Source organism: Trichosurus vulpecula, chromosome 6, assembly GCF_011100635.1.
Source record: "Trichosurus vulpecula isolate mTriVul1 chromosome 6, mTriVul1.pri, whole genome shotgun sequence".
NCBI classification, from domain to species: Eukaryota; Metazoa; Chordata; class Mammalia; order Diprotodontia; family Phalangeridae; genus Trichosurus; species Trichosurus vulpecula.
Window position 1 is genome coordinate 268,280,782 of NC_050578.1, and position 26,885 is coordinate 268,307,666.

General features: G+C 43.2%; 2 protein-coding genes across 2 annotated transcripts; one reads left to right on the forward strand and one right to left on the reverse strand.

Moving 5' to 3' along the window:
- Nucleotides 1-19,136: 19,136 nt before the first annotated feature.
- Nucleotides 19,137-19,465, reverse strand: LOC118854223 (60S ribosomal protein L37). Its single transcript, XM_036764569.1, has one exon. The coding sequence runs from the start codon at nucleotides 19,444-19,446 to the stop codon at nucleotides 19,153-19,155; it is 294 nt and encodes a 97-aa protein (XP_036620464.1). The 5' UTR covers nucleotides 19,447-19,465; the 3' UTR covers nucleotides 19,137-19,152.
- A 3,361-nt stretch (nucleotides 19,466-22,826) lies between these two features.
- LOC118855345 (bone marrow proteoglycan-like) lies at nucleotides 22,827-26,433 on the forward strand. Its single transcript, XM_036765418.1, has 5 exons — nucleotides 22,827-22,887; nucleotides 23,657-23,937; nucleotides 25,374-25,505; nucleotides 25,890-26,001; nucleotides 26,375-26,433. Exons 1-5 carry the CDS (start codon nucleotides 22,827-22,829, stop codon nucleotides 26,431-26,433), a joined length of 645 nt encoding a protein of 214 aa, XP_036621313.1.
- The last annotated feature ends 452 nt before the right edge of the window (nucleotides 26,434-26,885 follow it).

Sequence of the window (26,885 nt, forward strand, 5' to 3'; positions counted from 1 at the left end):
AGTCAGACTTGAATGCAAAATGATTGGGCTGAGGAGAGACCAGCTGTATCCATAGATCTAGAAGTCACCTGGATAGAGGTGATGATTAAACTAATGGGAGCTGATGAGATTCCCCAATGGGTACAGAGAGAAAAGGGGGCCTATGCCTTAGCCTGGGGACCCCTGTGGTTACAGGATGGTGCGATCTGGATCTGGCAATGATGATAAAGAAGGAACAATCAGACAGGTGAGGGAACCATAGAAGACCAGTGTCATAAAAGCCCAGGGAGGAGAGAGTACCTAGGAAGAGGAGGTAACCAACAGTGCCTAAGCCAGCTACATGGCACATGTATAGAGTCCTAAGACCTAAGAGTCAGCAAGATCTAAGATCATGTCTGGTCTTGGACATTTAGTAGTTGTATGTCACTGGGCAAGTAACTTGTTTATATTTATAGTTTAGTAGCTTATAGTTACAAATTTATTTGTATTTATAGTTAACTATTTGCCTCAGTTTCTTCATTTGTGTAAAGTGAAGATAATAGTAATAGCACCTACCTCCCATGGTTTTCATGAGGATCAGATGAGATCATACAGGGTGTCCTTAAAGTCTTAGCGTAGTAGTTTGTTTTTTAAAAGTTAAAACTTCACTAAGACTTTTGGGATAATCTGTGTTTGTAAAGTACTTTGAAAAGCTTAAAGTGTTATACAAAAGCTAGCTAGTTTATCACCCCAGAGAGGTCAAGAAAGCTGATGGAGAAAAGGCGATTGGAATTAGCAGTTGAGGTAGCTTTAGTAAGTGGGCAGCTTCTGGCCATCAAATGTCATAATTTCCCTGTTGTCATGGTCCTCTTCAAAAATGGACGAACACAACCTGTGAGCAGATCAAGCTGCCTGAACAGGGACCCAGGTAGTTGGGTAACTCAGCTTGTCATCTCCCTCTCCCTTTCCCTCTCCAAAGGAAAGTAACTTGGGGTTTATTGGCTAGATTTCCTTCCTTCCTCCCTTCCTCCCTTTCTCCCTTCCCTCCCTCCCTCCCTCCTCTCTCCTCTCTTTTCTTTCTCTCTCTCTCTCTCCCTCTCTCTCTCTCTCTCTCTCTCTCCCTCTCTCTCTCTTTTTCACAAAACCTTAAACCCAGTTCATTCTGAAGCTATAGATTGGACCACAGTAGGTCCCTGCACAAGCTCCACTTAATGACTGTATTTTGGGCCCTCCTGGTTTAGAGTGAATGTCAATGGTAACTGTTTCTCTTTGGAACAGCAACCCTGAGGGTATTCCCCTCCCACCTTGATTTTTTTTTCTTTTTTTCTAATTAAAGGGGCCATCCCTTGACTCACTCCTTAAAGAGGCCAATTCACTGAATGGGTGTTACCTTACTCTGAATGAGTACATAAAAAGGCCTTAGCCTAAAAGGGCCAGGGTCTCCCATTGCATCCTGGGTCATCTCCAGTCATCCAGATGAATATCTGGTCACTAGATCCAGATGGCTCTGAAGGAGAAAGTGAGGCTGGTGACCTTGCACAACCCTCCCTCAGTCAACTGCAAGTCATGTCATCATTTCCCTGACGTCATGGTTCTCTTCGAAAATGAAGAATAAACCCCACAACAACGATAGCTTTAGTAACCTTGGAGAAAGTGGTTTCAGTTCAGTGATGGGGTTGAGAAGGCTAGAGCAAAGGAGTATAGAATGTAAATAGTGTTGACTAGGAGAAGGGTTAATTCACAAAGAAGCTCCTTTGTTTTCTCCATACAGTCGGAGGGGGTGATCTTAGAGGGGGATAATGATATTTTAGGGGCACCAAAGAGAGAACAGGTTGTTGAAAAAAAATCTTTTCTCATTTTTGTCATGGAGATAATTAATATATTAGCTACTTCACAGGCAGGATGAGGAAAATATTTTGCAAATCTACAAGTACTGTTTGAATGAGAATCAGTTATTAAGAACCTACTATTTAAGGACTCTGGCCCTGAGGGCCATGCCAGTTTTGGATAAGATAGGGTCCTCAAGTGGATTATGTAGGTAGGAGTTTAAAACGTGTAGAGCAAACTGGAACCTCCCACAAGGAAGCAATTCTCACTCTCTAAACCAGAGACTCTTAACCTGGTATCCACAGATATCCTCAAGGGGTCTTTGGATAGATTTTGGGTGCGTGTGTGTCTGTCAACAGGTAAAAAATACTCTATATCTTCATTTTTACTCATCTCTAACTGAAATTTAGCATTTGCTTCAATTATTTAAAAGTATTATTCCAGGAAGGGGTCTTCAGTTTTTACCAACTACCAACGGGGTCTATGACCCCCCCTCAAAAGGGTTAAGAACTCCTGGGCTAGAGGTGGAGAGACAGCAAGCCTCTTTTCTCTATTATTCTTCTATCCTATTCTGTACTCAGGACTTTATCCTAAAAAACACGTTCCAGGACTTTCTTATAAACTTGGGCTGGACGTTGGAGTTTTTGTGGCCGAGGATGGAAGCCCCTATATTTCAAGGCTCAGGGAGCCCAGGGCAGAAATCGGCAGCCTGAATGATGCAGACAACTGCAGGTCCACAGTGCCCTCTGGGGGTTGTCCAGCCTTCTATCATCCTTGTAGCTGCTGTATGCCAAGCGCCATTAACATATCCACTTCTGAAATGGAACTCTTCCAGATCCTCCCTACAAGGGAGAAAGACACGGGGTTGGGGGGTGGGGTGGATACAGGCCCAAAGCTACGGCCTTTAGTTTCCCTTTCCTCTCTCCCTCCCCATCCAGGCCCCTCCTGGGTCCAGTCTAGCAAATGGCATTATTGGGACGCGTAGAGGATACTGGTATGGGACACCCGAGTTTGAATCCTTGTTCCATTGTTTCAATTGTGTCTGACGCTCCATGACTCCATTTGGGGTTTTCTTGGCAGAGATGCTGGAGTGGTTTGCCATTTCCTTCTCCAGCTCATTTCACAGACGAGGAGACTGAGGCAAACAAGGTTAAGCGACTTGTCCAGGGTCATACAGCTAGGGTCTGAGATCAGATTTGAACCGAGAAAGAGGAGTCTGCCTGCTCCAGGCCATGCTCTGTGCACTATGGCGCCACCTAGCTGCTGAATTACCACTGCTTAGCTGTAGAATGCTGTTTTTAACGAAAATAAGGGCATCAAACTAGAGGATATCTAAGGTCACTTCCCAGCTCTGAACCCTGAATGTGCTGTAAGAAACATGGAATGGGGCAGTTTGCTTAGCAGAGCGATCTGGGGGCTACTCTCCATCTTCCTCAGGTATCAGCACTAGGTGATTCTCCTCCTCATTCACAACTCCTGTGGCATTTAGAGTAAGGAACGGGGCTATGATGAGCTGCTTTCTATCTTGGGAGGAGGGTGATACCAAACATGGCCCCAGATCATCTTTTAAAGACATTCGGTGGAGGGAGGGAGGGAGGAGTCCCTGAATAGCATGACATTGCTTCTGGGAAGCAAGGGCTGGGAGCCGAGGAATAGGGCAAGAAGAAAACTGCTATGCTCAGCTTTTTAACCTGCTCAATGACTAGGAGTATAGTTTCTGCCCTACAGAACTGGGACCCTGAGGCAAGACCCAGGTTGACCTACCCTGGTTATAGTTGTGCATCTGTGCAGGCTGGTCAGATTTAAAACTGTAACCATTCCCCTACTTCAGTGAAACCCGGAATGCAATTTGACATGTTTGGCTGGTGGATGCTGATGGGATAGGGGCGAGAATAACAAAGGGGCCCCATCAGTCACTTAGAGGCAGATAGGACAGCAGATTGGAGTGATGACAGGGCAACATTTTCTAGAGATGACAGCTACAAAGTGCAAAAGCATAGACTGTCTCATCAAAGTGAATGGACTTTGCATGATTGGAGTAGAGGAAAATGGACTTAGATTTAATAGCAATCTGGGCCTCTTTTTTTTTTTAATACCAGATATGATTCTGTTAGTGTAGGTAACTCCAGGTGAGGAAACTCCCTCTATCAATTCAGGTTGGCATCTCCTGGATAGGTTAGAGACTGAAAGAATTGCCTTGGGCCACTGAGAGGTTGTAACACAACCATTGTGTCATAGGCAGGATTTGAGCCCATATCTTGCTGACTCTAAAGTGGTCTCTCCCCATTATATCCTACTGAAGCTCCGGTTTGCCTTATGTAACCTTAGATTACCTCAGGTTGTCAGTTTTCTGAAGGTTTCTTAACTAGTTCTGGATTGAAACTAAGGTCTCTCCATGCTCCTAGGCATGTGGCCAATGCTTAGCTGAGAAGGAATTAGATAGTCCAGGATTGGCAAGAGCCTTAGTTTCTAGACCAGCAACCTCATTTTATAGAGCAGGAGGTAAAAGGATTTGTTCAATGTTATACAAGGACCAAGTAGTACAGCCAGAAGTCCAACTGTAGCAACAATTGGGCGAACAGCTATTGTGGGGTGTAAGACCCAACAAGACCAGTGACAAAAGCTGCCAGCACAGGTTCTTTTGATCTGCTTTACTAAGGAAAGCAACTTCAAGGGGTTACAATCTGACTTTAATTAAACATACATATATCATTCACTTAGTTCCGGGGAAAAAGCCAGCACCCTGAACTTCAGAGAGTATATAAACGGAAATAACAAGCATACATTATATGAACAGCAAAATAACACAAATCAGCCGACAGACTTCCAGCTGTCTGTCCAAGCAATGCATAAACAGTTACCAGACAGAGAAGCATCAACATCTGGGTTTTCAAAGCTGGGGGGGACTCTTTATGGCTGCCCAGAGTCTGTGTGGTCAAATCATACTACTCTCCTCCAGGGAGTGAATGTAAAGGCAATCAGTAAGTGAAAAGATCTCCCCCTCCACCATTTGAATAGGCTTCAGGTGGGGCTCCAGGTGGGGCACATGGAGGTCTGATTAGATCTTTGCTCCTAGGTAGGCCCCAAACCCTTAATTATGAGGTGTTAAAATGTGGGCATGAAGCCCCCAGGTCCCCAAGGGGAGTTGCTAAGACCAGAGCCAATGGCATGTGCCTAAGTTCAATCGGATGATGTCTAAGGACAGTATAAAAAGAGAGAACAGAACTTGGAGAAACAGATGTGGCAGAAGCAGGAGAAGGAGAAGCAGGAGAAGGAGGAGCAGTGGAAGCAGAACCAGCAGAAGCCAGAGCAGTAGAAGCTGGAGGAGTAGAAGCTGAGGAACAGAAGAAGCCAAAGGAGTGGCAGAAGCTGGAGAGTGCTGAGCAGGAGCTTGGGACCCATGAGTGATCTTCTTACAGGAGGGCCCTAGCATTGGGGGGGAAGCACAGGTATGGTTTGGCTTGCTGCCATAATATTTTTCCGTAACCTCCTAGTTACTATTGTGAGGAGGGCTTATTGGATCTGGAAGGTTTTGGCCACAATGTCAGATTGGGGGCATTAGTCCTTGGGTCTGGTACTTTGGAACTTGAATAAATGATTTAATTCTCTTGCCTTCTACTTAGAGAATTTCTTATATGCTGCCATTCTGAACCATTCAGGCATGCTCTTGATCTTTTTCGAAGTCATGAACTTTGCCTTAATGCTATACCAACCCAGGCGCTCTGACTCCAAATGCTCTCAACCATATGCTCAAGCAGTCATTCTGGAGGGGAAACCACCCAATTCATTCCTGTCTACTCCAGTGAGCCTTCAAACTTTTGAAGTGCCTGACTCCAGCCTTGTTCTTTCCTTTGCCTCCTTTCCTTTCATTTCTTTGCGTAATGTGGGACGCAGAGTAGCTTTTTATTTAACAAATGTTTGTAAAGTAGTTGCTATGTTTGAGGCCATGCGTTGGACCCTGAAGATAAAGATGACACAATTCCTGACCTCAAGGAGCTTACTCTCTCTGAGTACCGATACAGCATTTACACAGCTGTGATACAGGGGATGATGTTGGGAAAAAAAAGTTCCACGTGCAGAGTTCTAGGGAAGTAGAGAAGGAAGAGAACCCATTCCCCTGGTAGATTGGGGAAAGGGTGTGACTTTCCCTTCAAGTAATTGTTAATTATGTTGCCAATTTCCATCAGTGAGTATTGGGGTTCCTATAAGTTCCCAGAGCATCAGGCCACTGTCATGGGGATGGTGAATGGGCACTGGAAGGGGATGGGGAAGGAGAACTTAGAGGTTTGTTGATTTTGGAGCTTGAGGAAATCTTGACCATCTAGTGCTAGCCCAGTCAAGTTACTTTCCAGGTGAAGAAAATGAGGAATAGCGAGAAGCCTGATTTAGCTGGTCCGTAGTATGGCAGCTAGGTGGTGCAGTGGATAGGAGTCAGGAAGATCTGAGTTCAACTTTGACCTCAGACACTAGCATGTGACCCTGGGCAAGTCACTTAACCCTATTTGCCTCAGTTTCCTCATCTGTAAAATGACCTGGAGAAGAAAATGGCAAACTGCTCCAGTATCCTTGCCAAGAAAACCCCAAATGGGGTCAGGAAGAGTCAGGTGTGATTGAAAAGTGACTTAACAACAACAAAATAGTGTGGGAATAAAAATAGTGTGTAGTATGTTTGGAAAGGTAGGTTGGGGCTAGATTATGAAGGTTTTAAAAAACTAAACAATAGATCCTAGAAGCATTAGAAAACCTTTGGAGTTTGAGTAGGGAGGAGACATGGCCAGATCTGTATTTGGCCCTTGTATGGCAAGTGGATTAGAGAGAGAGATACCAAAGGCAGAGAGAGTAATTAGGAGAATAGTTCAGGAGAAAGACATCATTGTGAAAAGAAAGAAGGGGATGGAAGTAAAAGTGATTGTGGAAGTAGAAATGAGAAGACTTATAAGCAATGGATTAGATATTTAGGGTGAGTGAGGCTTAGGAGGTGAGGATGATGATGAGGTTTTGACTCTGGGTGCCTGAAAGGGTGGTGGTACCCTCAACTGATATAGGGATGCTCAGAAGAGGCATCAGTTTGGGGGGAAAGAATGAGTTCCTATTTGGACATGCTGAGTCTGAGGGGGCTAGGAGAACATCCAGTTTGAAAAAAGTATTAAAGCATTTAGAGATGCGGAACCGAATCCAGGTAAATGACAAATGCTTAACAATCCAGAAAAACATATGTGTATGATACACTTTTAAGTTTAATCTGCATTAACATTTCTCCATCATTTTCTTAAGTCTAGACAATAAATAAAACAATAAAACACCGATCTGTAACATTCGCCTTCTGAGGTGTAAATGCTCATGCTAAAAATTTAACAATGAGTTCCAGAGATACTCTAACTTTCATATTCTCTCTCTCTCTCTGTATATATATATATATATATATATTTGCATATATGTACATATATGTATATGTACACACACACGTATACACACACACACACACACACACACACACACACATACAGGGTGTTCTTGGAGGACTAGCATCTCTGGTGTGAGGGCTCACCAAGCCCTTTTCAGGGCTGCTCATCTACCTTTGGCGTCCAGCTTCCACCCAGCTCTCACCTGTGGCCCTAAGAAGCTGTAGCATGCTTAGCAGCCACATGCAGGTAAGCTGTCTCAGCAGATGGCCACCTAAACAATTCTGAGGGCAACTGGCAGGCCTCAAACCCATCGGTGAGTGAGACAGGGTGAATACCCCAGGCATATGAAGACTTTCTCCAGTGGAATGGGAAGATGAGAATAATTTATTCCAAAAGGCCATGAAGGCAGTAGAAGCAGGTGCTATGGAGCCATTAGATCTTGGTCAGACATTAAAAAGATACCAAGGTCATCCACTGCATCCAGGGCCATGACCAGTCATCCTAACTTTTATCTTGCCACTGGACTTCAATGACTAAAAAGAAAATGAGGCTGACAACTTTATGCAGCTCTGCCTCACTTAAACTCACTTCAGGCACAAGTCATGACATTACCCCATCATGTCATTGGTCCTCTTGGAAAACGAATGATAAACAACAATAATACATACCCGCACACATATAAATATGACTAAGGGCAGAGCTTGGGGCACCCACAGCTAGGGGGCATGATATGCATGATGAACCAGCAAAGGAGACTGAGAAAGAGTAGTCAGAGGGCCAGGAGGAGAATCAAGAGAGTACAGGGTCATGAAAACCAAGAGGGGAGCATGTTCAGGAGGAGGGAGAGGTCAGCAATGTCAGATGTTACTTTGAGGGAGACAAGGATGAGGACTAGAAAAGGCCACTTGATTTGGCAGTTAAAACTCATTGGTAACTTGGTGAGAACAGTTTTCAGTTGAATGATGAAGTCAAAAGCCAGATTGCAAAGGGCTGAGATGTGAGAGAGAAGAAGGGAAGTGTAGGTAATGGATATTGACAGATTTTTTTTTAGGAGTTTGATTATGAAAGGGAGGAGAGATATAGGATGATAAGGTTGGGAAAGGGTGAGGGTTAGTGGGAGTTTTTCAGGATTGGGAAGAGTTGAATGTGTTTGTAGCCAGCAGGGAAGAGACCAGAAGATTGTGACTTAAGATGAGAGCATAAAAGACAGCTCCCTGATTTTGCAGGTAAAGTAACTGAGGCTCAGGAAAGTCAAGTTACTTGCCCAAGGTCACCAAGACAGCAAGTGGCAGAGATTCAAACAGGTATTCCCAGTGTCCTCTAAGGTCAGTTCACTTGCCACCATACCCCATCACCCTTTTGGACTTCTCACCCCATTCTGCACCCTACTCCACCACCTCCAACATTCAGTTTATGAGTAGGCTTGGGAGAAGGGCCCAGAAATGGTGACCAGTGATGCATAGGCTCTGACAAAAGAAAAGAAAGTAGCCAGTGTGAGTGAGGAGGTCTAAGACATGCAAGGGTTCCCGGGTACTCAGAGATGAAGGCAGGAACAGAATTGGGAAAGGTATGAGTACCTGGGATGGTGAAGAAGAGCTGATGAAGTAAAAAACCAGATTACAAACCCTTGCCTTTTTTCGTCACCACTCTCCAGTCTTTCCAAAGACAGGCCCAACTGCCATTCAAAATGAGGAAGTAAAGTTTCACAAATATCTGTTTCACACAGCAATGGCCCACTTGCTTGGCACCGTTAAGAATGTCCCAAGAGATTCGTATCTAAGATGGTGTGGGGGTGTGGGGGAGACAGGACTTACCCACTGCAGCTAGACACCCTGCCCTTTTAGGCGCAGTTGGGGGAGGGGAGCATGTGGGGTTAACTGGTCTGTGCCTAATTGGGTGAGGACATCTTCCTACCAGTTCCAGCTGTCCAGAAGTGGAAAGGGATTCTTTGGAAACAGTGCAATCCGTGCCAGGAGTAAGTACTTAACTCCAGTCCAATTGGCATTTATTCAGTCAAAGCTCCCCAGGGTGACTCATTCTTCAAGGGCACAAGGGAGCCCAGTTGTTACTGCCTGAAGCCAGCACCACTGGATTAGATCATGGAAGAGAACAATACTGTAAGCATTTGCCTATTCTTTAATGATTGTAACTTGATGTTTTGACATTGAAATAATAACAACACACCAAAAAATTGAACATCTTTCACAACAGCCAGCTGTGGTGGCTCACACCTATAGTCTCAGTTGATGAGACTATGGCTGGCAGATCTCTGGAGCTTTGGGGTTCTGAGCCTCTGTGGGCTGTCATTTGGATGTATGCACCATTTAGTGTTAATCTTATGAAGCCCCCATTCAGGGGAAACTGAGTTGCCTAACAAGGGATGATCCAACTCAGGTCCTAGACCAAAAAGTAGTGGGATTGTGCCCATGAGTAAGTCCCAGCACTTCTAGCCTTGGCATGAATGGGAGAGCCAATCTTAAAACAACAACAAAAGTCAGTGAAAGCTGTCTCCCTTTATGTCCCACCCCCCTTTTTTTTCTATGTTCTTTTTCAGTAGTAGCCAGAAAATTCATGCTCTGGGCAATGTTAATTACAAAGAGATATAATAGCAAGGCTTTTATTGCTTCAAGATCCACTCAGTAAGGGAATGGAAGGAACAAGCATTTTAAAAGCCAGGCACTGTGTTGAGCACTTTACAGATATTACCATGTTCAAACCTCACACTCTGTAAAGTAAGAGATATTAGAATCCCCATGTTATAGTTGAGGGAAATGAAGAAAAGCTTGTGACTTGCCTAGAGCTACCCAGCTAGTGATTATCAGGCTGGATCTGAATTCAGGTCTTCCTAACTCCAGGTCCAGTGCTCTATCCACTACCCTACCCAGCTTCTACTTAGTCAATTCAGTAAGGATTTACTGGGGCCTAATTGTGTGCCTGGTCCAGGAATGGGCAGGCTTCATGGGAAATTTCCCCGGCTTGTGTAGGTTGGGGAGTTCATATTGGCCTCTCTTTGTTCAGTGATTTCAGTTGCGTCCAATACTCCATGATCTCATTTGGCGTTTTCTTGGCAAAGATCTTAGAGTGGTTTCTCCAGATCATTTTACAGACAAGGAAATTGAGACAGTTAAGTGACTTGCCCAAGGTCACACAGCTAGTAAGTACCTGAGGCCAGATTTGGGCAAAATGATGAAGAAGACAAAGCTGGTTTCTCTTACACTTATGGCTCTTTGAATTTAATTAAACCACAGAAGTATTTATTCAACAACATAAGGCATGAAAAGAGAAGTGTACTTGAGTTCAGAAGACTGCAGTTCAAAACTGGAAATCCTAGGTTTGCCATGGTGGTTTCTCCAGAAGGATTTGTGACTTAGTGGCTAAGGGATAGGGAGGGTCCTGAGTCATGCACACATGTCTTCATGTATGCATTTATTGGAATCCTGTTGTGTCAGTGCTATATGATGGCGATTTAAAGACAGAAGTGGTTCCTGCCCTCAAGGCACTTACATTCTGCCGGGAGAATGAGGTAACATGTACATTTCATAGATAAACGATTACATAGGATCATACTTGTAGATTTGGGAGGGATGTCAGGAGTGACCTAGTCTGGCCCTCTCATTGATACAGATGAGCAAATGGGCCTAGGAAAGGGGTCACTTGCTCAGAGAAGGCTGGTGAAGGGTAGAGGTCAGACCCTCTGATTCTAGGGCTAGTGTCCTTCCCAGTACCATGCTAGCTCCCACCACACACATGTTAAATATAATATAGAGCTACAGCCTAGCGCAGTCCACAGAGAGATGTCCTCAGGAAGATCTGAACTCAAATCCTCCCTTGACATAACACTGGTGTTGTAGACTTGGTCAACTCCCTTAAATTCTTAAGTTTAACTCTTAAACTCCAAGACACCTATTTAAGAGTCAAGTTACAGAGCAGGTGACAATTTGCATTGCTGGAGGGAGTTTCCTCACCAGGGAATTCTTCACATCTATGAAATCATAAATTCCATCCTCACTCACCTCCAAAAATTGATTTGGCAGACTAGGGAAAAGTCTTTAGAATCTGGGGAGGAGGCCTGAAAGGGCCTAATGTTGGAAATTTCAATTTCATTGAGCTTTGAGGAAGGTAGGAATTCTAAGAGAGCATCTACGTGGTGCCATAGAGCACAGTGCGCTGGGCCTGGAGTAGGGAAGACTCATCTTCCTGAGTTCAAATCTAGCCTCAGACACTTACTACCTGTGTGACCCTGGGCAAGTCACTTAACTGTTTGCCTCACTTCCTCTTCTATAAAATAAGTTGGAGAAGGAAATGGCAAACTGCTCCAGTATCTCTGCCAAGCAACCCCCAAATGGGGTCATGAAGAGTCAGACATAACTGAAAACAGCTGAACAACAGTTGTTGTTACAACACAAGGCATTCTTAAAGAAGGATTCTGAGGAGGCAGTGCTCTCCAGATGTGGGAGATCACCAGTGCAAAGACACTGGAACCATGGTGGAATGTTCAGGTTGGAAGACTAGGGAAGGCCGGCAGGTCGGGAGAGGATGAGGGGTGTGAAAGGAGAGCAGGGCACAATGAGCTGGAAAGGGAGGCCAGAACCAGACTGTGAAGGCTTTTAGATGCCAAACCAAGGACCTTGTATTTGTCCCCAGATGCAATAAAGACATAAGTACTTGTTCCTGGTTGCAGAGTATGCAAGAGGCAGAAATAACATGCAGAATTTCAGGGGAATGTGCTTTGTGAACCTTAATTGATACAGACATTTATGTATAAAGACATATAGACATAATTGATATAGGCCATTATTTTTCACAACAGTGAGAAGTAAAGAGTATTATCCCCATTTTACAGATGCAGTGATGGAGGCTCAGATTAGTATATGACTTGCCATTAGCCACAGAGCTAGCAAATGTCAGAGCCTGGCTTTGGATTCAGGTCTCCTTGCCCCCAATCCAGGGCTCTTTCCAGTGTGTGGTAGTGCTGACTCATGGAGAAGGGTTCGTGTAGGCGTGGGGAGGAGAGAGATTTGAAGGAAGCCCTGTAGGCCACTCTCCTGGCTCCCTAGAACCCTAGTGGATTTAGTCCAATGCTGAAATGTGGAGCTTGCCCCAGGACATTCTCCCTCGCCAGGGAGACTCTCATTCAAGGTGGAGATCCCATAGCATGAGGTTAGGATTTGGAACTTCAGGGCCAGAGATGCAGAACATAGGTATAGACCAAGCAGGCAAAAAAGGCAAAGAGCTCAGAAATGCCATGAGCACTCATACAGCGCTGTGGGATAGTGAGGCCAAGCTGAGGCGGGGGAGAGCATTCCAGACATTGGGGACACAGCCTGGGCAAAGGGGGGGAAGGTGGTGTATGTGAGACAGCATGTAGGCCGGGTTGGCTGGGAAGATCATACATAGCTTTAGAGTGAGAAGAGGGCTTACATATCATCTCCCAACACCCTCATTTTACAGATAAGAACATAGAGACCTAGAGAAGTGATATGGCGGGATCCCAGGATATTTGTTCTAGAGCCAGAAGGTACCTCAAAAGCCTTCTACTTCACCACCTATTTTACAAATGAGGAAGCTAAATCTTGAAGGGATTGAATGACTTACCCAAGGCTAATGGGACAGAGCTAGGATTTGACCCCAGGTCCTTTGACTCCCAGCCCATACCTCCCTCATGTCATCCAGAAAGTGCATCCTTTCTAGAGGGAGGCCCCGCCCCCAGCTGCCATGTTCTGCTCTGATTTCCCTGTCTTGGCCCAGAACTTCCAGCCTTTGCCAGGCCCAGCCTGGTAAATGCCAGTCATTCAGCCTGGGCCTGGCAGAAACCTAAACAGAGATGGCTCCGTGGCAATCTTTATGCTGAGGTCAGCAGAGTTGAAAAGACGTCCCTCTAATGGGCTGCTCCAGTGCTGTTCAGCTTGCATCTGCCAAGTCAGCCGGTCCACCTCGAAGACAAAGATGAGCATCTGACACAAACTTCTGCTGAGTCAATGATAGTCTGTTCATCTGACCTTTGTGGGCCTCAGGACCTGCCTTCTCTCAAGGTTTGTGTCAGATCAGGACCTTAAGCCTCCCTATCTAAATAGTCATCCTGAAGTAGGATGGCCAAGTGGGAAGAGCCTGAGATGTAGTGTAAGAAGGTCAGAGGATGGTGGATTTAGAGCGAGAAGGAAGCCAAGAAGCCATCTCAACCAGCCGCAGTGCAGTACAGTGGGGTGAGCCCTGAACTGGGAGATCAGAGGATCCAGCTCTGCTACTTTCTACCTGGCTAACTTTAGTCAGGTCACCCTAATTTTAGCCTCAGTTTCCTGTTCTGTAAAATTGTTTGGGTTAAATAACTAAGGTCCTTTCCAGCTTCTATCATACCTCATTTTGCTGGAGAAGAAACCAAGACCTAGTGATATGAAGTGTCACGCAGGATAGTAAGTAGTTGGGTCTGAAGTTTGGCTTTGGTATTAGCTGTGACTATTGGAACTCTCGGGACCTTTTTCTCCTCATCTCTAAAATTAGGGGGTTGGATCAGAAAATCTTAGAATTGGAGAAGAATCTTTTCTACATCAACAAGCAGTCCTTCAGCCTTTGATTGAAGACTTCCAATGAAGAGGAACCCCTCACTACTCATTGTGTCAGCCCATCTCATTTTGGGGCACTCCTAACGGTCAGGAAGTTTTCCCTCATATCAAGTAAAAATCTATCTACAAATTCCATCAAATTCTAGTTTTGTTTTCACTTATTGCTCAGTCGTGGCTGACTTATCATGACCCCATTTGGGGTTTTCTTGGCAAAGATACTGGAGCAGTTGGCCATGTTCTTCTCCAGCTCATTCGACAGATGAAGAAACTGAGGCAAACAAGGTTAAGTGACTTGCCCAGGGTCACACAGCTAGTAAATGTTTGAGGCCAGATTTGAACTCAGGTAGATAAGTCTTCCCAATTCCAGGCCCAATGCTCTATCCACTGCTCCACCTACCTGCCCATATCTGCTTTCTGGGGTCAATTAATTAATCAAATAATCCTCAAGCATTTATTAAATGCCCACTGTACCAGGTCCTCTGTTAGGCATAAGGACTAGTCAAATTCTTCTTCCATGCGACAGGTCTTCAAATACTTGAAGGCAGCCATAATGCCCTGCCTGGTCTGCTTTTCCAAACTAAACACACACAGTTTTGTCATCAACCTCTCCATATGATCTGGTCTCCAGTCCTCTCGCTACCCTGATTGCGCTCCTCTGGACAGTGTCATAAGATCATGTTTTCCAGAAGAGGAAACTGAGACCCAGAGGGGTTGACTGTCTCTGGGTTACACAGGTGGGAAGTAGCAAGGGTGGGTTTGGAACTCCTGCTTCTAGCACTTTGAGTTCATTCAGAATTCTTTCCAGTGCCCCACAAGGCTTCCCAAAGTCAAGGCACTTCTAAGATCTTTCCAGCTTTGGATCCGATGACTGTAGTCTGCAAGACACCCAACAACCTTTTCTGCTTGAGGCTTCAGCTCAAGGAAAGATGTTCTCAGTTTCTGTGGGTAGAAGGAGAAGAACTTCAGTGGGCATTCTTCCTTCAGTTATAATAATTACAACAACAACAACCAGCATGTAGGTAACACCTACCGTGTACTAGACACTGCACTAAGTGCTTTACAAATCCAGCCTCATTCAATCCTCACAACAACCCTGGGAGGTAGGTGTTCTTATTATCCCCATTTTACAGTTGAGTAAACTGAGGCAAACAGGTGACATGACTTGCTCAAGGTCACACAGCTAGCAAGCATCCAAGGCTGGATTTGAACTCTGTTCTTCCTCACTCCAAGCCTAGTGTCTAGCCATGGAGACACTTCACTATAGGAGAAACTGGGCTGTTTCTTTAGTTGGAGTACTCTATCTTATCCTCTTCACCTATTACTTCAATTTAATTCAACTAAATTTGATTCACATAGCATTTATCGAAAGGTACTTTGGTGTAAGCAGGGAGGTCTTTAAGCTTTTTTGTGCCATGGACCCCCCTGACAGTCTGGTGAAACCTGTGGACCCTTGAGCAGAATAATGTTTTTAAATGCATGGAATAAAACACATAGAATTAAAAAGGAAATGATTATATTAAAATAATTATCAAAACATGAAAATAAAAAAGCACAGACTCTGGATTAAAAATCCTTGAGTAGAGGGAAGAGTCTTGGACTGGAAATCAAGAGATGTGCGTTGGTAGAAGTCCCCCAGTTACTTTACTTGTACTGAAATACTTCAAGGGCTCATAGTTTTAGTAGTTAGTTAATAAACATTTATTAAGCATCTACTACACACCAGACACTGTGCAAAGTGCTGGGGATACAAAGAAAAGCAAAAGACAGTCCCAACAAATTAAAGCACAACTAGTTGACCAAATTTCTTAAAGTGACAATGTGAATGTGAATGAATCACTCTTCAGCCAGCCTGATTGCGAACCTCTTTGAACTTAACCAGGCTCATCTTTGGGTGAAAGACACAAAGTCCACTTCAGGACCCGGACTTAAAGTCTCTCTGGCTTGGCAGACCTGCCAGAGCTCGGCTTCCTAGAATCTAGGATCATCTTCATGCTACAGTGAGGTACGAGAAGTGGACTTTAAAGGAGATATGTGCCAATCCATGCAAGGGAGACAATAATACCAACATCACTCACCTTACTAGAATTGTGGCGAACCTCTAACCTCAAGGCATCATGGGAAAGAACATTACTCATAAATACTTACTCTGGGCAAGGCTCCGCTATCACTGGGATTATGGAGATGAAAAATACTTCCCAAGCTTATATTCTAATGGAGGGTAGAGAAATATACGAAGATAACTATAATTTCTATAAAAAACATAAAATACACAGGCGAGATCATACAGAGTAGCCTGACAGATGCAATGAAGGAATGATGGGTCTAGTTAGATCTCCTCCATGAAGTTTTCCCTGACTGCTCCTCACACCTCTTTTTCTCTCCACCCACACAACACCCTAATTCAAGTGCTCATCATCTTTCACTTGGATTATTGCAATAGCTTCCTGATTAGTCTGACTTCCTCAAATCTTTTCCCTCTCCAATCCATCCTCCATACAGCTGTCAAAGGGATTTTCCTAAAGTGAAGGTCTGACCATCATCACTCACCTGCTCATTATACTCTAATGCCGGTGCTTGCCTATTGTCTTTCTATGAGTAAATCTAAACTCTTCCGTTTGACATTTGAATGCATTAACTACTTGGATCCAACCTACTTTCCAGTCCCATAACACATCACACTCCTTTTCTGTTGAGTTGTTTTTTGGTTGTGCCTGACTCTTTGTGACCCCATGTGGAGTTTTCTTGGCAATGATATTAAAGCAGTTTGCCATTTCTTTCTCCAGCTCATTTGACAGCTGAGGAAACTGAGGCAAACAGGGTTGAGTGACTTGCCCAGGATCACACAGCTAGTAAGTGTCTGAGGCCAGATTTAAACCCAGGAAGGGAAATCTTCCTGACTCCAGGCCCAGTACTCTATCTGCTGTACCACCTAGCTGCCCCACATCCCTTTACTCACACCAGTCAAATTAACTTTTAAAAAATAGTATTTTACTTTCCCCTAATTATACAGCAAGACAATTTTTAGCATTAATTTTTACAAGATTCTGAGTTCCAAATTTTTCTCCCTCCCTCCTTCCCCTCCCCTCTTCTGAAAATGATAGGCAATTTGATACAGGTTATACACATGTAAAACATTCCATATTGGTCACAGTTGTGAAAGAAGAAACAGATTAAAAAACCAGGAAAAAGAATAAGATAAGTAAAAAAATGCTTTGATCTGCATTCGGAGGCCATCAGTTCTTTATCTGGATGTGGGTAGAGTTTTCCTTTGTTAGTCCTTTGTACTTGTCTTGGATCATAGTGTGGCTGAGAACTGAGTCATTCATAGTTGATCATCACACATTGTTGTTGAAACTGTGTATGATGTTTTCTTGGTTTTGCTCATTTCATCTTGCATCAGTTCATACAAGTCTTTCCAAGTTTTTCTGATATCTGCCTGTTCATAGTTTCTTATTGCACAATAGTATTCCATCACATTTATCTATCACAGCTTGTTCAGTCATTCACCAATTGATGGGCATCCCCTCAGTTTCCAATATTTTGCCACCATGAAAAGGGCTGCTATAAATATTTTTTGGACATGAAGGCCATTTTCCCTTTTTAGGATCTCTTTGGGATACAGACCTAGTAGTGGTATTGCTGGATCAAAGGGTATGCACAGTTTGGTTGCCCTTTGGAAATATTTCCAAATTGCTCTCCAGAATGCTTAGATCTATTCACAACTCCACTGACGTGTTCCACAAATTGACTTTCATGCAGTTCCTCATACAGCCACTCTATTTTCCATGTACTCAGCCATTCAACAAGCATTTGTTAAATGTTTATTATATGCCAAACATCTACCTTTCCACTGGCTGTTCCTAATATGTGGAAGGCCCTCCCCTTTCATTTCTACTTCTTATGTGTATCTCTAATTCTACATTTCTAGTAGAAGGGAGGACGTTTCAGGCATGAGGGAGAGCCTGTGCAAAGATGTGGAGGTGGGAGATAGAATGCTAAGTTTGGAGAACAGCAATTAGGCCAGTTCAACTGGAACAGAAAATATCTGAAGGGTATTAATAAGCAACGGGTTTTTAAAAGTAGGACGGATTCATAATATGATGAAATTTAAATATCTAGCATTCATTCTGCCATTGTGGTGCCCATATTGTGGCAGCCTCTCCCCCATGTGTTCCCACAAAACTTTCAGGACCAAGAGTTTTCTTGCACAGAAGAAGCAAAATTGTCCCATTCTTCAGTGAACTTTCATTAAAATAGAAAATAAGATTGGGTACAAGTCAGAAGAAACTTTGGAGTAAGATCAAGATTGACTTATGAAGAATTGTCAATATGATGATGACATTGATGCATATGTATGTACATGTGTGTGTGTACATACATACATATGTACATATGAGTGTATATGCTATACCACACCCAAACAACTTAGCATGCCACATCCAATAAGAAGTAAATGTCACTACCCTACCATTTGAAAGCAGACTTAAAGACTTAAAGAAGCATTATTGAAGAGACTGATCCTGTCTTTTGGTTTATACGCATTGCATATTCAATAATAATGTACATAAGATTTTAAACTTCAAAAAATAAGCCAAGCTAATGAGTTTTGTTTTATTTTAGATGTAATAGGGAGCCACTGAGGGTTCCTGACCAGAGGAGTAACATAATCAAACTTGTGCTTTAGGAAGATTGTTTTGGACTATTGTATGGAAAGTGAATTGGTAAGGTGAGGCACCTAGGTGGTGCAAAAGACATAATACCAGATTAGGAGTCAGGAAGACCACTTCCTGCCTCAGATACTTGCTTAGCTGTGAGATCCCACAAGTCACTTAACCTCACTTAAGCCTCAGTTTCCTCATCTATAAAATACCGACAATATTAGCACCTATCCCCCAAGTCTATAGTGAGGATGGAGTGAGATAATATTTGTAAAATGCTTTGGAAACTTTAAAAGTAGCTATCATCATCATCATCATCATCATTATGGAACTTTCACTCAACTCAAGTTGGGCACCCAAGTGGGGAAGGCTGGGAGCTCAGCAAGAGGGGCTAGAGGGACGTTTCCACTTACCAACAGAAAAGGTCGCTATCTCCTATGCAGCTAGCTCCCTAGGAACACCATAGGTCCTTTATCACTAACAGTTTATCTCCTGCCCACAGAACGTTGGCCAAGCCCAACAGACAGAGGCCAGGACTGGGGGAATAGGGTTCTGACTTCTGCTCCTAACTGTGAACTGCTATCACTCACAGTATGGACATTTTATAGTTTCAATCCACCCCCAGTTCTAATATTCTATTTTGAGGTGCTTCTCAGCTCTGACATTCTGTATACTATATTCTTTTTTTTTTTTTTTTTTTACATTTTTCATTCAGGACATTTATTTTAACAAACAGTCGAATCTTTAAGATGAACTAGATGCTGCAACAGCTGCTCTCTTGGGTTTGGGTGTTGTTCCTTCACGGAATCCATTCCTGAATCGGCGATAGACAATTTTTAGGTGCCTCATCCGACCAGTACCAGTGGTGTTGCGTCGCTTAGCTTTTGCACTCCAATTATACTTTCTCTTGCGTTTAGCAGGATATCCACATTTGCCACATGTTGACTTCTGAAGATGGTATGCCTTAGAACCACAACGACGGCACAAAGTGTGCGTCTTATTCCGGCGCTTACCAAACGAAGATGTCCCCTTCGTCATCTTCCTCCAGCCGCCGGGACCAAAGAGCTGTATACTATATTCTGATATCATTCTCTAACATTCTATGTTCTAAGGTCCCTTCTAGCTCTGAAATTCCATGTTCTGTTTATAGCTTTCAGACTCTTGGGTTTTGTTATCCATCAATGACAGATTCTTTTAAAAAAACGTTCTGAACCTAGTTAAATGGCAAAGAACCTTTCCCACATCCCTTATTCTTAGCCTGGAACCACTGTTTGTACTGTATTATCACCATTATCATCACCACAATCTTCATCATCTACAATTTTATATAGCTTTTTATGATTCACACAAAGTAATTTCCTAACCATAAGCCTATGAGATAGGTAGAGCAAATATTATGATTTCCATTTTCCAGATGGAGAAACTGAGACTTGGTCATATACTAGTGAATCTATAGCCAAGACACCTCCAAAGTCCTCTTCCTTTCTTTCAATCCTCTGGAGCAGCATGCAGCTCCACTAAACCCTACTAACCTTTTTTTCCCACTGCTTCCATAGGATATCATACCCTTAACCTTCAGATGCTCTGCCCAAAGGAATGTAAATTTTGATCCCTGAAACCTTAAAAGATGTCTAGTTTACAGGCTAGATTTTTTTCTTAAAGGCCTCGTCTTAAACCCAAATCACTCTGGCTCTCATTGATTGGCCAATAATAGGTCCCAAGCCAAGCCCCATTTGGTGATTGTTTGGGCCCTGGTTGGCTAAGAGTGAATGTAAATAGCAACTGTTTCTGTTTTGGCCAGAAACCCTAAGGGTCTTCCCTTCCCAGACAGATTTCTTTTTATTAGGTAAAGAGGCCATTTTCTGCCTCATTTCTTGCCTAGCCTTAATCACTGAATGGGTATTGCCTCAGTCACACTGAGACCTATTAAAGATCTTAAAAAGGCAAAGGTCTCCCACTGCATCCAGGGCCATCTCTAGTCATCCTAATCTATATCTTTCCACTGAATTCAAATGACTCCAGATAGAGTGAAGCTGGTGACTTTCCACAACCTTTCCTTACTTCAATTCGCTTGCATGTCGTGGCACCACCTTCTTGGTGTCATGATCCTCTTCAAAAATGAAGGACAAACATCAACAACAACTTACATGCGATAACATCTTGACTTCAGCCAGGCCTGGCTCCTCATGTAAACCATATGAGCCATGTACATCATGACTTATTCACCCTTTTCATGCTCTTCCTTACTCCATGGATTAGTATACCCACTGTCCTCTGCCCATCGTTCATATTTGATCCATCTTTTAAGATTTAGCTCTAATCCCTTCTTTTCTAGATAACCTTTCCAGACTTCCCCAGCTCACAGAGATCTCTGCTTTTCTGAAGAGTCACACTACAATTTGGTTTATCACCACATTGATTCTCTCAGTGTCCAATGTCATTAGTCTGTGCTCCTTAATTACATAATCCACTCCTTATGGTGAGGAATTGTGTAGCTGTATCTTATAGTGAGGGTGAGGAAAAACCTGGATTTGAATCCCAGCCTTGCCACTCCTAAGGCATGTAGGTGACATAGTGGATAGAGTACTGGGCCTGGAGTGGGAAGACTCAGCTTCCCAGGTTCAAATCTGGCCTCAGACACTTCCTAGCTGTGTGACCCTGGACAAGTCACTTCACCCTGTTTGCTTCAATTTCCTCATCTGTAGAATGAGCTGGAGAAGGAAATGACAACCCACTCCCAGATATTTGCCAAGAAAACACCAAATGTCGTCATGAAGAATCAGACACAACTGAAAAATGACTGAAAAACAAAATTTGCCACTCCCTAGCTGTATAATCCTGGGAAAGTTACAGGATCATATATTTAGGGCTGTAAAGAGTGCTTTGAGGGTAATCTGAGTCAACTCTATCACTTTGCAGACAAAGAAACTGAGGACCAGAAAGGTCAAATGATATGTCCAATGAGATGCCTATAGTAAGTGATAGGGATGAAATCCTAACCTAGGTCCTTAAAGTCTAAATCTGGCCCTCTTTGTATCAAATTCACTATCACTTTAATTCCTCATAGGTAAAGTAGGAATAGTCATATTTGCATTACATATTTCATAGGGTTGTTGTGAATACCTGGTGTACACATAGGGAAATTTCAGAGTGACCTCTATCAGCCTTGGAGTGGGCAAGTGGCAGGAGACCTAGGGCATCTTCTGGGTGATGGGTAGCCCTGGAAAAGGGATGTGGAAAGATAGTCATTATCAGTTTATCTGCCTCCCTTGGGTTGGTGCAATCTCTTCTTCCTTGGCTACTTCCTCCAATGTCCCTCTATAAGACCCCATCAAGAACATGTGAGCTCACAGAAATGATGAAGATCTGGTCTTCATCCATGCTTTCCTGAAGAGGTGAGTTTCTCCTTGCTTGAGGCAAATGGAATCTAAAAGCTAGCACTCAATTTTCCTAAAACTAATGCTTTTCTTTCTTTAAGGAGCTGCTAAGCTTCTTAATATTCGCTGAGGGTGGGTGTCCTAGTCACTGCTCTTTGGATTAAAGAAGGAACACATTGCAAAGTTTTCAATTCTTTGTAATTGTTCATTGGCTCATCACTGGGCTCCTTAAACCCTTACAGGTGAGAGTTCTTTTGTTTTTAGAGGCTGGAATCAAGATGATAACAATAGCAAATATGGATATGGCATTTCATATGTGTTGTCTTGTGGCCACTGTGCAAGACTAGATCATCCCAATCTTACGGAAGAGGAGACTGAGGTTTGGAGGGGTCAAGAGAATTGCTCAAAGTCACATACCAACAAATGGCAAAGCCTAGGCTTGAAAACACTCTTCTAATTTCAACTCTAGTGCCTGCCATTCTCATCTAGTTTCTTTTTCTTTTCCTCATGGCTTCATCTTATCTGGAATTATAAACTATATGTGATCCTTGGAGCTCCCCTCAGTCATGGAAGTAGGAAGCAGGTCAGGAGCATGTGGTTGGATACATGTTGCCTTCCTGAGTTTTGAGGAGGGAACAGGCTTTCTAAGCTTTGAAATCCCATGTCTGAACTACTTACTAAGTAACTAGGCTTGCCACCATCCTCTCTCCCTGTTTCCCTTCTTCTGTGGCTTCCATTATTAATCTCCCAACCCTACATGGGAGACTGGAGCATTATCCAGTATACATATCACTCAGAATGTGTTCCTTGTACTCTTGGAGAACAGCAGCTGGATTGAGGGTTCTTTTCTCTCATCTTTCTCCTTCCCTTTGTTGCCTTCTCCTTTCTCCACTCCTTATCTGATTTCCTCCCTTTCACAGGTCTTCCCTTCAGTCAAGAATTTCATGTTTATTTCTGCCCGTGGGTAGCTCACTGCAGAACTTGGGTTCTGAAAGAGAATCCTTAGGAGAAGAAGGAGCACCTGCTTTTCTACTCTTAAAGATGAAATTATCTCTCATCTTATCACTTCTCTTGTTGGGCACAGTGTCTTCTCTTCAGCTGAGTAAGTATCTTCACACTCCCTAAAATCCCAGGCCACATCCTTTTCTCTTTGTCCCTCTCTACTTTCTATACACTTTGGACCATAGCTCATCTGAATTAGATTTTCATTCAGACCAGATCTGGTCAGATGCCCATAGACTTAGAGTGTCAAAGCTGGGAGAAACCTTAGAACATGAAGACCAGAGTATCACTGATGAGAAGGAACTTAGAATGTGGAAAGTCAGAAGAGATACTATATTTCAGATAGTCTGACCTTTTTCTCTTTATGAGTAAGTAAACTAAGGTCTAGGGAAGAGAAGTGATTTTCCCAGGATCAAACATGTATTCGGTGACAGATCTGGAACACAGATCCAAGTCTTTGTAACTCTTAGACCAATATTCTTTTTGCTGGACTCTTATTAAAAGGATAGAGTCCTCATATCTGGGTCAATAAAGAATAAGGAGATCAGATCACTGACAGATTGAGATCCAAAGTTGTCTCTTAGGTGAAACTGTGCACCAAGGTAGCAAGATTTGGGAACTGTCCATGGTATTTAGGGGAGCATGTTCTTGGAGAAGTATGGTACTGAAAGGGGAGAACCTTCTATAAAAATGATAATGTTGGATGTGAAAGGGATCTTCAGCATTATTGAGTCCAAGCCCCTTATTTTATGGCTGAGGAAACTGAGATCCAGAGGGGAAGTGACTTACTTATGGTTATGTAATGAATTGATGACTGAATCTAGAACCTTCCTTCTCAGTCCAGTACTCTTTCCATTTCTCATTCCCAGAAAATGAGGCCCTTGAGCTAGAGGCATCAGAGGGAGAAAAGGCCTTGGTTCAGGAGCTAGAGATTCCAGAGAAAGGGGATAACTTGACCACAGGGAATGAGGAAGAGGATGATGAAGGGAATGAGGAAGAGGATGATGAAGACAATGAAGTTGAAGCTTCTGAACATGATGACAAACATTGCCCAAAGGAAGAGGATGTAGTCCATGTGCTGGGTACCCCAGAATGTAAGACCTGCCGGTTCCTGATTGTTAATAAATTAAGGAGATTCAACAGGGCTCGGGTGAGTGAAAATGAGATGGGGACAAAGGCTTTGGGAGTGGGGGAAGAAGGATGATGGGAAAGAAGATTAATCTTTTTTTTTTTAAATTTGTTTTCCATGATGAAGTACTGGAGTAAAGATAAATGTTGGAAAAGGAGTGGTGAGGCAGGAGAAAAGGGAGGGGGACATACTGGACCAGAAATGTTCTTAGAATCACAATAATAGAGAATGCCAAAGCTGGGAGGGACTTCAAAGATCATCTAGATGAACCTCCTTAATTTTCAGACAAAAGCAACCAAGATCTAGAGAGGTTTTCATTTGCCTAAGGTAACACAGATAGTGTCAGATCTGTGGCTAAAAGCCAGGTTTCCAGATATCTACCCGGGGCTCTTTTCACATTAACACTCCAAGATTTATTGCTGATATAATAGCAGTAAGTTTACCTTAATGGATCTGATCATTAACAGAGAGTGGAAAGTGCCCTAGACTGAGGGCTAACCCAAGTTTGAGACATAGAGCTGTCATTTATTAGGTGTGTGAGCTTGGACAAATCACTTTATTGCTTTGAGTTAATTTCCTCTTTCCAAAAATGAAGACAACACTACTTACACCACCCTTCTCCTCTCTCAGGATTGTTATGAGGAAATGAAAATGATGATAAGTTCCATTCATATAGTGCCTTAAAGGGCGCAAAGCACTTTACGTAAATTATTTCACTTGAACCTTAAAATAATTTTTTAAGGTAGGTACTATATGTATTAGTATGCTCATTTCATGATGAGAAAATTGAGCCTTTGATATGTTAGATGCTTTGCCTGTGGTCACATAGAGAAGAAATTTTCTTAGTTAATTTTTTTAACTAACAAACATTTTTTCTCTCTCCTCTTTCTCACTGCACCAGTGGGGAAAAACCCAACAAAACCCTTATGACAAAGATTCATAGTCAAGCAAAACAAATTTTCACATTGGCCAGGTCCAAAAATGTACGTCTTATTCTTTATATTTAGTCTGTTAACTCTGTCTGGAAGAGATATGCAAATAAAAGCAACTTTGGCATTTTACCTTACCTATCAGATTGGTGAAGCTAGGGGGAAAAAAGAAAAATGACAAGTGCTGGAAGGGCTGTGAGAAAGCAGGCACATTAATAAACTGTTGATGGAGCTGTGAATTGGTACAGGCTAAAAAACATTTTAAAGAACAATTGAAATGGGAGTTAGGATTACCTCAGGATTGCTGTGAAAGTCTCATATAATACTGTATTTAAAGCATTTTGTAAACCATAAAGCTATATGCATAGGTCATTTTTCTCATTCTCTTCCTTCTCCTCTACCTCCTTTTCCATTTTTTTGTCTTCCTGAAACTTGCTATACCAAAATTCATGGAGGTCTCAGAGTTTAGGAACAAGAGGGATTCCCCATTCATGCTTCTTTATTCCTCTTTCTTTTCTATCTCCACAGAAAATCTGCAAACGTTGCTATCATGGCCATCTGGTCTCTATCCACAGCTCCCACACCAACAACCGCATCCGGTGTTTGGCTAGTAAACTCAACCAGAGCCAGATCTGGATTGGAGCCAGAGTCAGGGGCAGGGTAAGAAAAGAACAGAGAATAACTCTGGCCATAGAGCTTTTTCCCCTGGCTCTTTTTACAGAGTCTCAGCTGACCACCTAGCCACAGCACAGCGCTTTATTCACCTGGCTTTGAGGAAGCCCTATTGATGTTTGCTTGATGATGTGGGTGGTGGGCATGACTGAGAGAAGGGTGCCTTTGGCTCTCAGTGGGTTTGGCTTGGACAGTTCCTATCAATATTTGCCATTTAGAACAGTGCTTGTTTTGACCCGGTACCCATAATGCTCAGGTGTTCAGAGATTGAGACTGCCAGGGATATTGTTACTTAGCTTTCCTGTATGGCATGTGTGAAACTCAATTTCATGGTCTCTGCACCTGACCTTTCCTTTTCCATCTGATCTATAGTCTTGCAGAAAGAGATTTTGGTGGGTTGATGGGAGTCATTGGACATTTTCTTACTGGGCAGCAGGCCAACCTGGAAATGGTGGGGGCCGATGTGTAGCCTTTTGTACCCGAGGTGAGTAGGAACAAGGGAACCTAGGGGACGAGGTAGAACTGGGGAAATGAGTAGCAGTGAAATCTCTCCTTTGATGTTTCTGTTCTGTTATGTCACATAATGTGACCCATACTCTGGTCCCTGGGGCAATTTGGTGGTGGAGTCAGGAAACTTTATGGGATGGGCAGCCAAGGGATATGGGAGGTAACCCTAATGAGGGGTTTGTTTATTCACTGGAAACCCATGCCTAAGGGTATCTCTGAGGGAGAGGTCTATAGGCTCTTCTGGGGCCACTGAGAAGAATGGAATGAGGGTGCTGGGCACGAATGAGCAATGGAGTTCCTTAAAGGCCATAGAGAGGAAGTAGAATGTGAAGAAGTAACTTTCTTAACAGGAGGTCATTGGCGCCGAGCCCCATGCAAACGTCGCCTGCCTTTTGCCTGCTCTTACTGAGCCGGTTTCACTGAAGAATTCAGTCAAGACCTATGCCATGATGCCACTGGAGGACTTGATTTGAGGCCCATCTCTTCCCCTTCCTTTTGTTTCCTGAAATAAACCAGATTTCTGAAAGTTCAAATCATTGCTCTCTCCTCTGTCCTACATATAGCATTCTTCCCTTGATCTTTACACACAAACATTTTGAAAGGGTCCAAAGAGTTTCATTCTTAAGGATTAAAAGGGAATTATAAAAGGGGGCTATGTGGTCCTGTTTTATAGGACCTAGAGCTGGAAGGAACCTTGGAAAATAGAAAACAGAATGTCACAGCTGGGAAAGATTTTAGAACATGTAATATTGAGCCATTAGGGACCATAGAATATAAAATATAAGATATTAGAAATGGAAGGGGGATGCATCTGGATAGCACAGTGGCTTTGAGTGCTGGGCTTGGAGCCATGAAGACCTA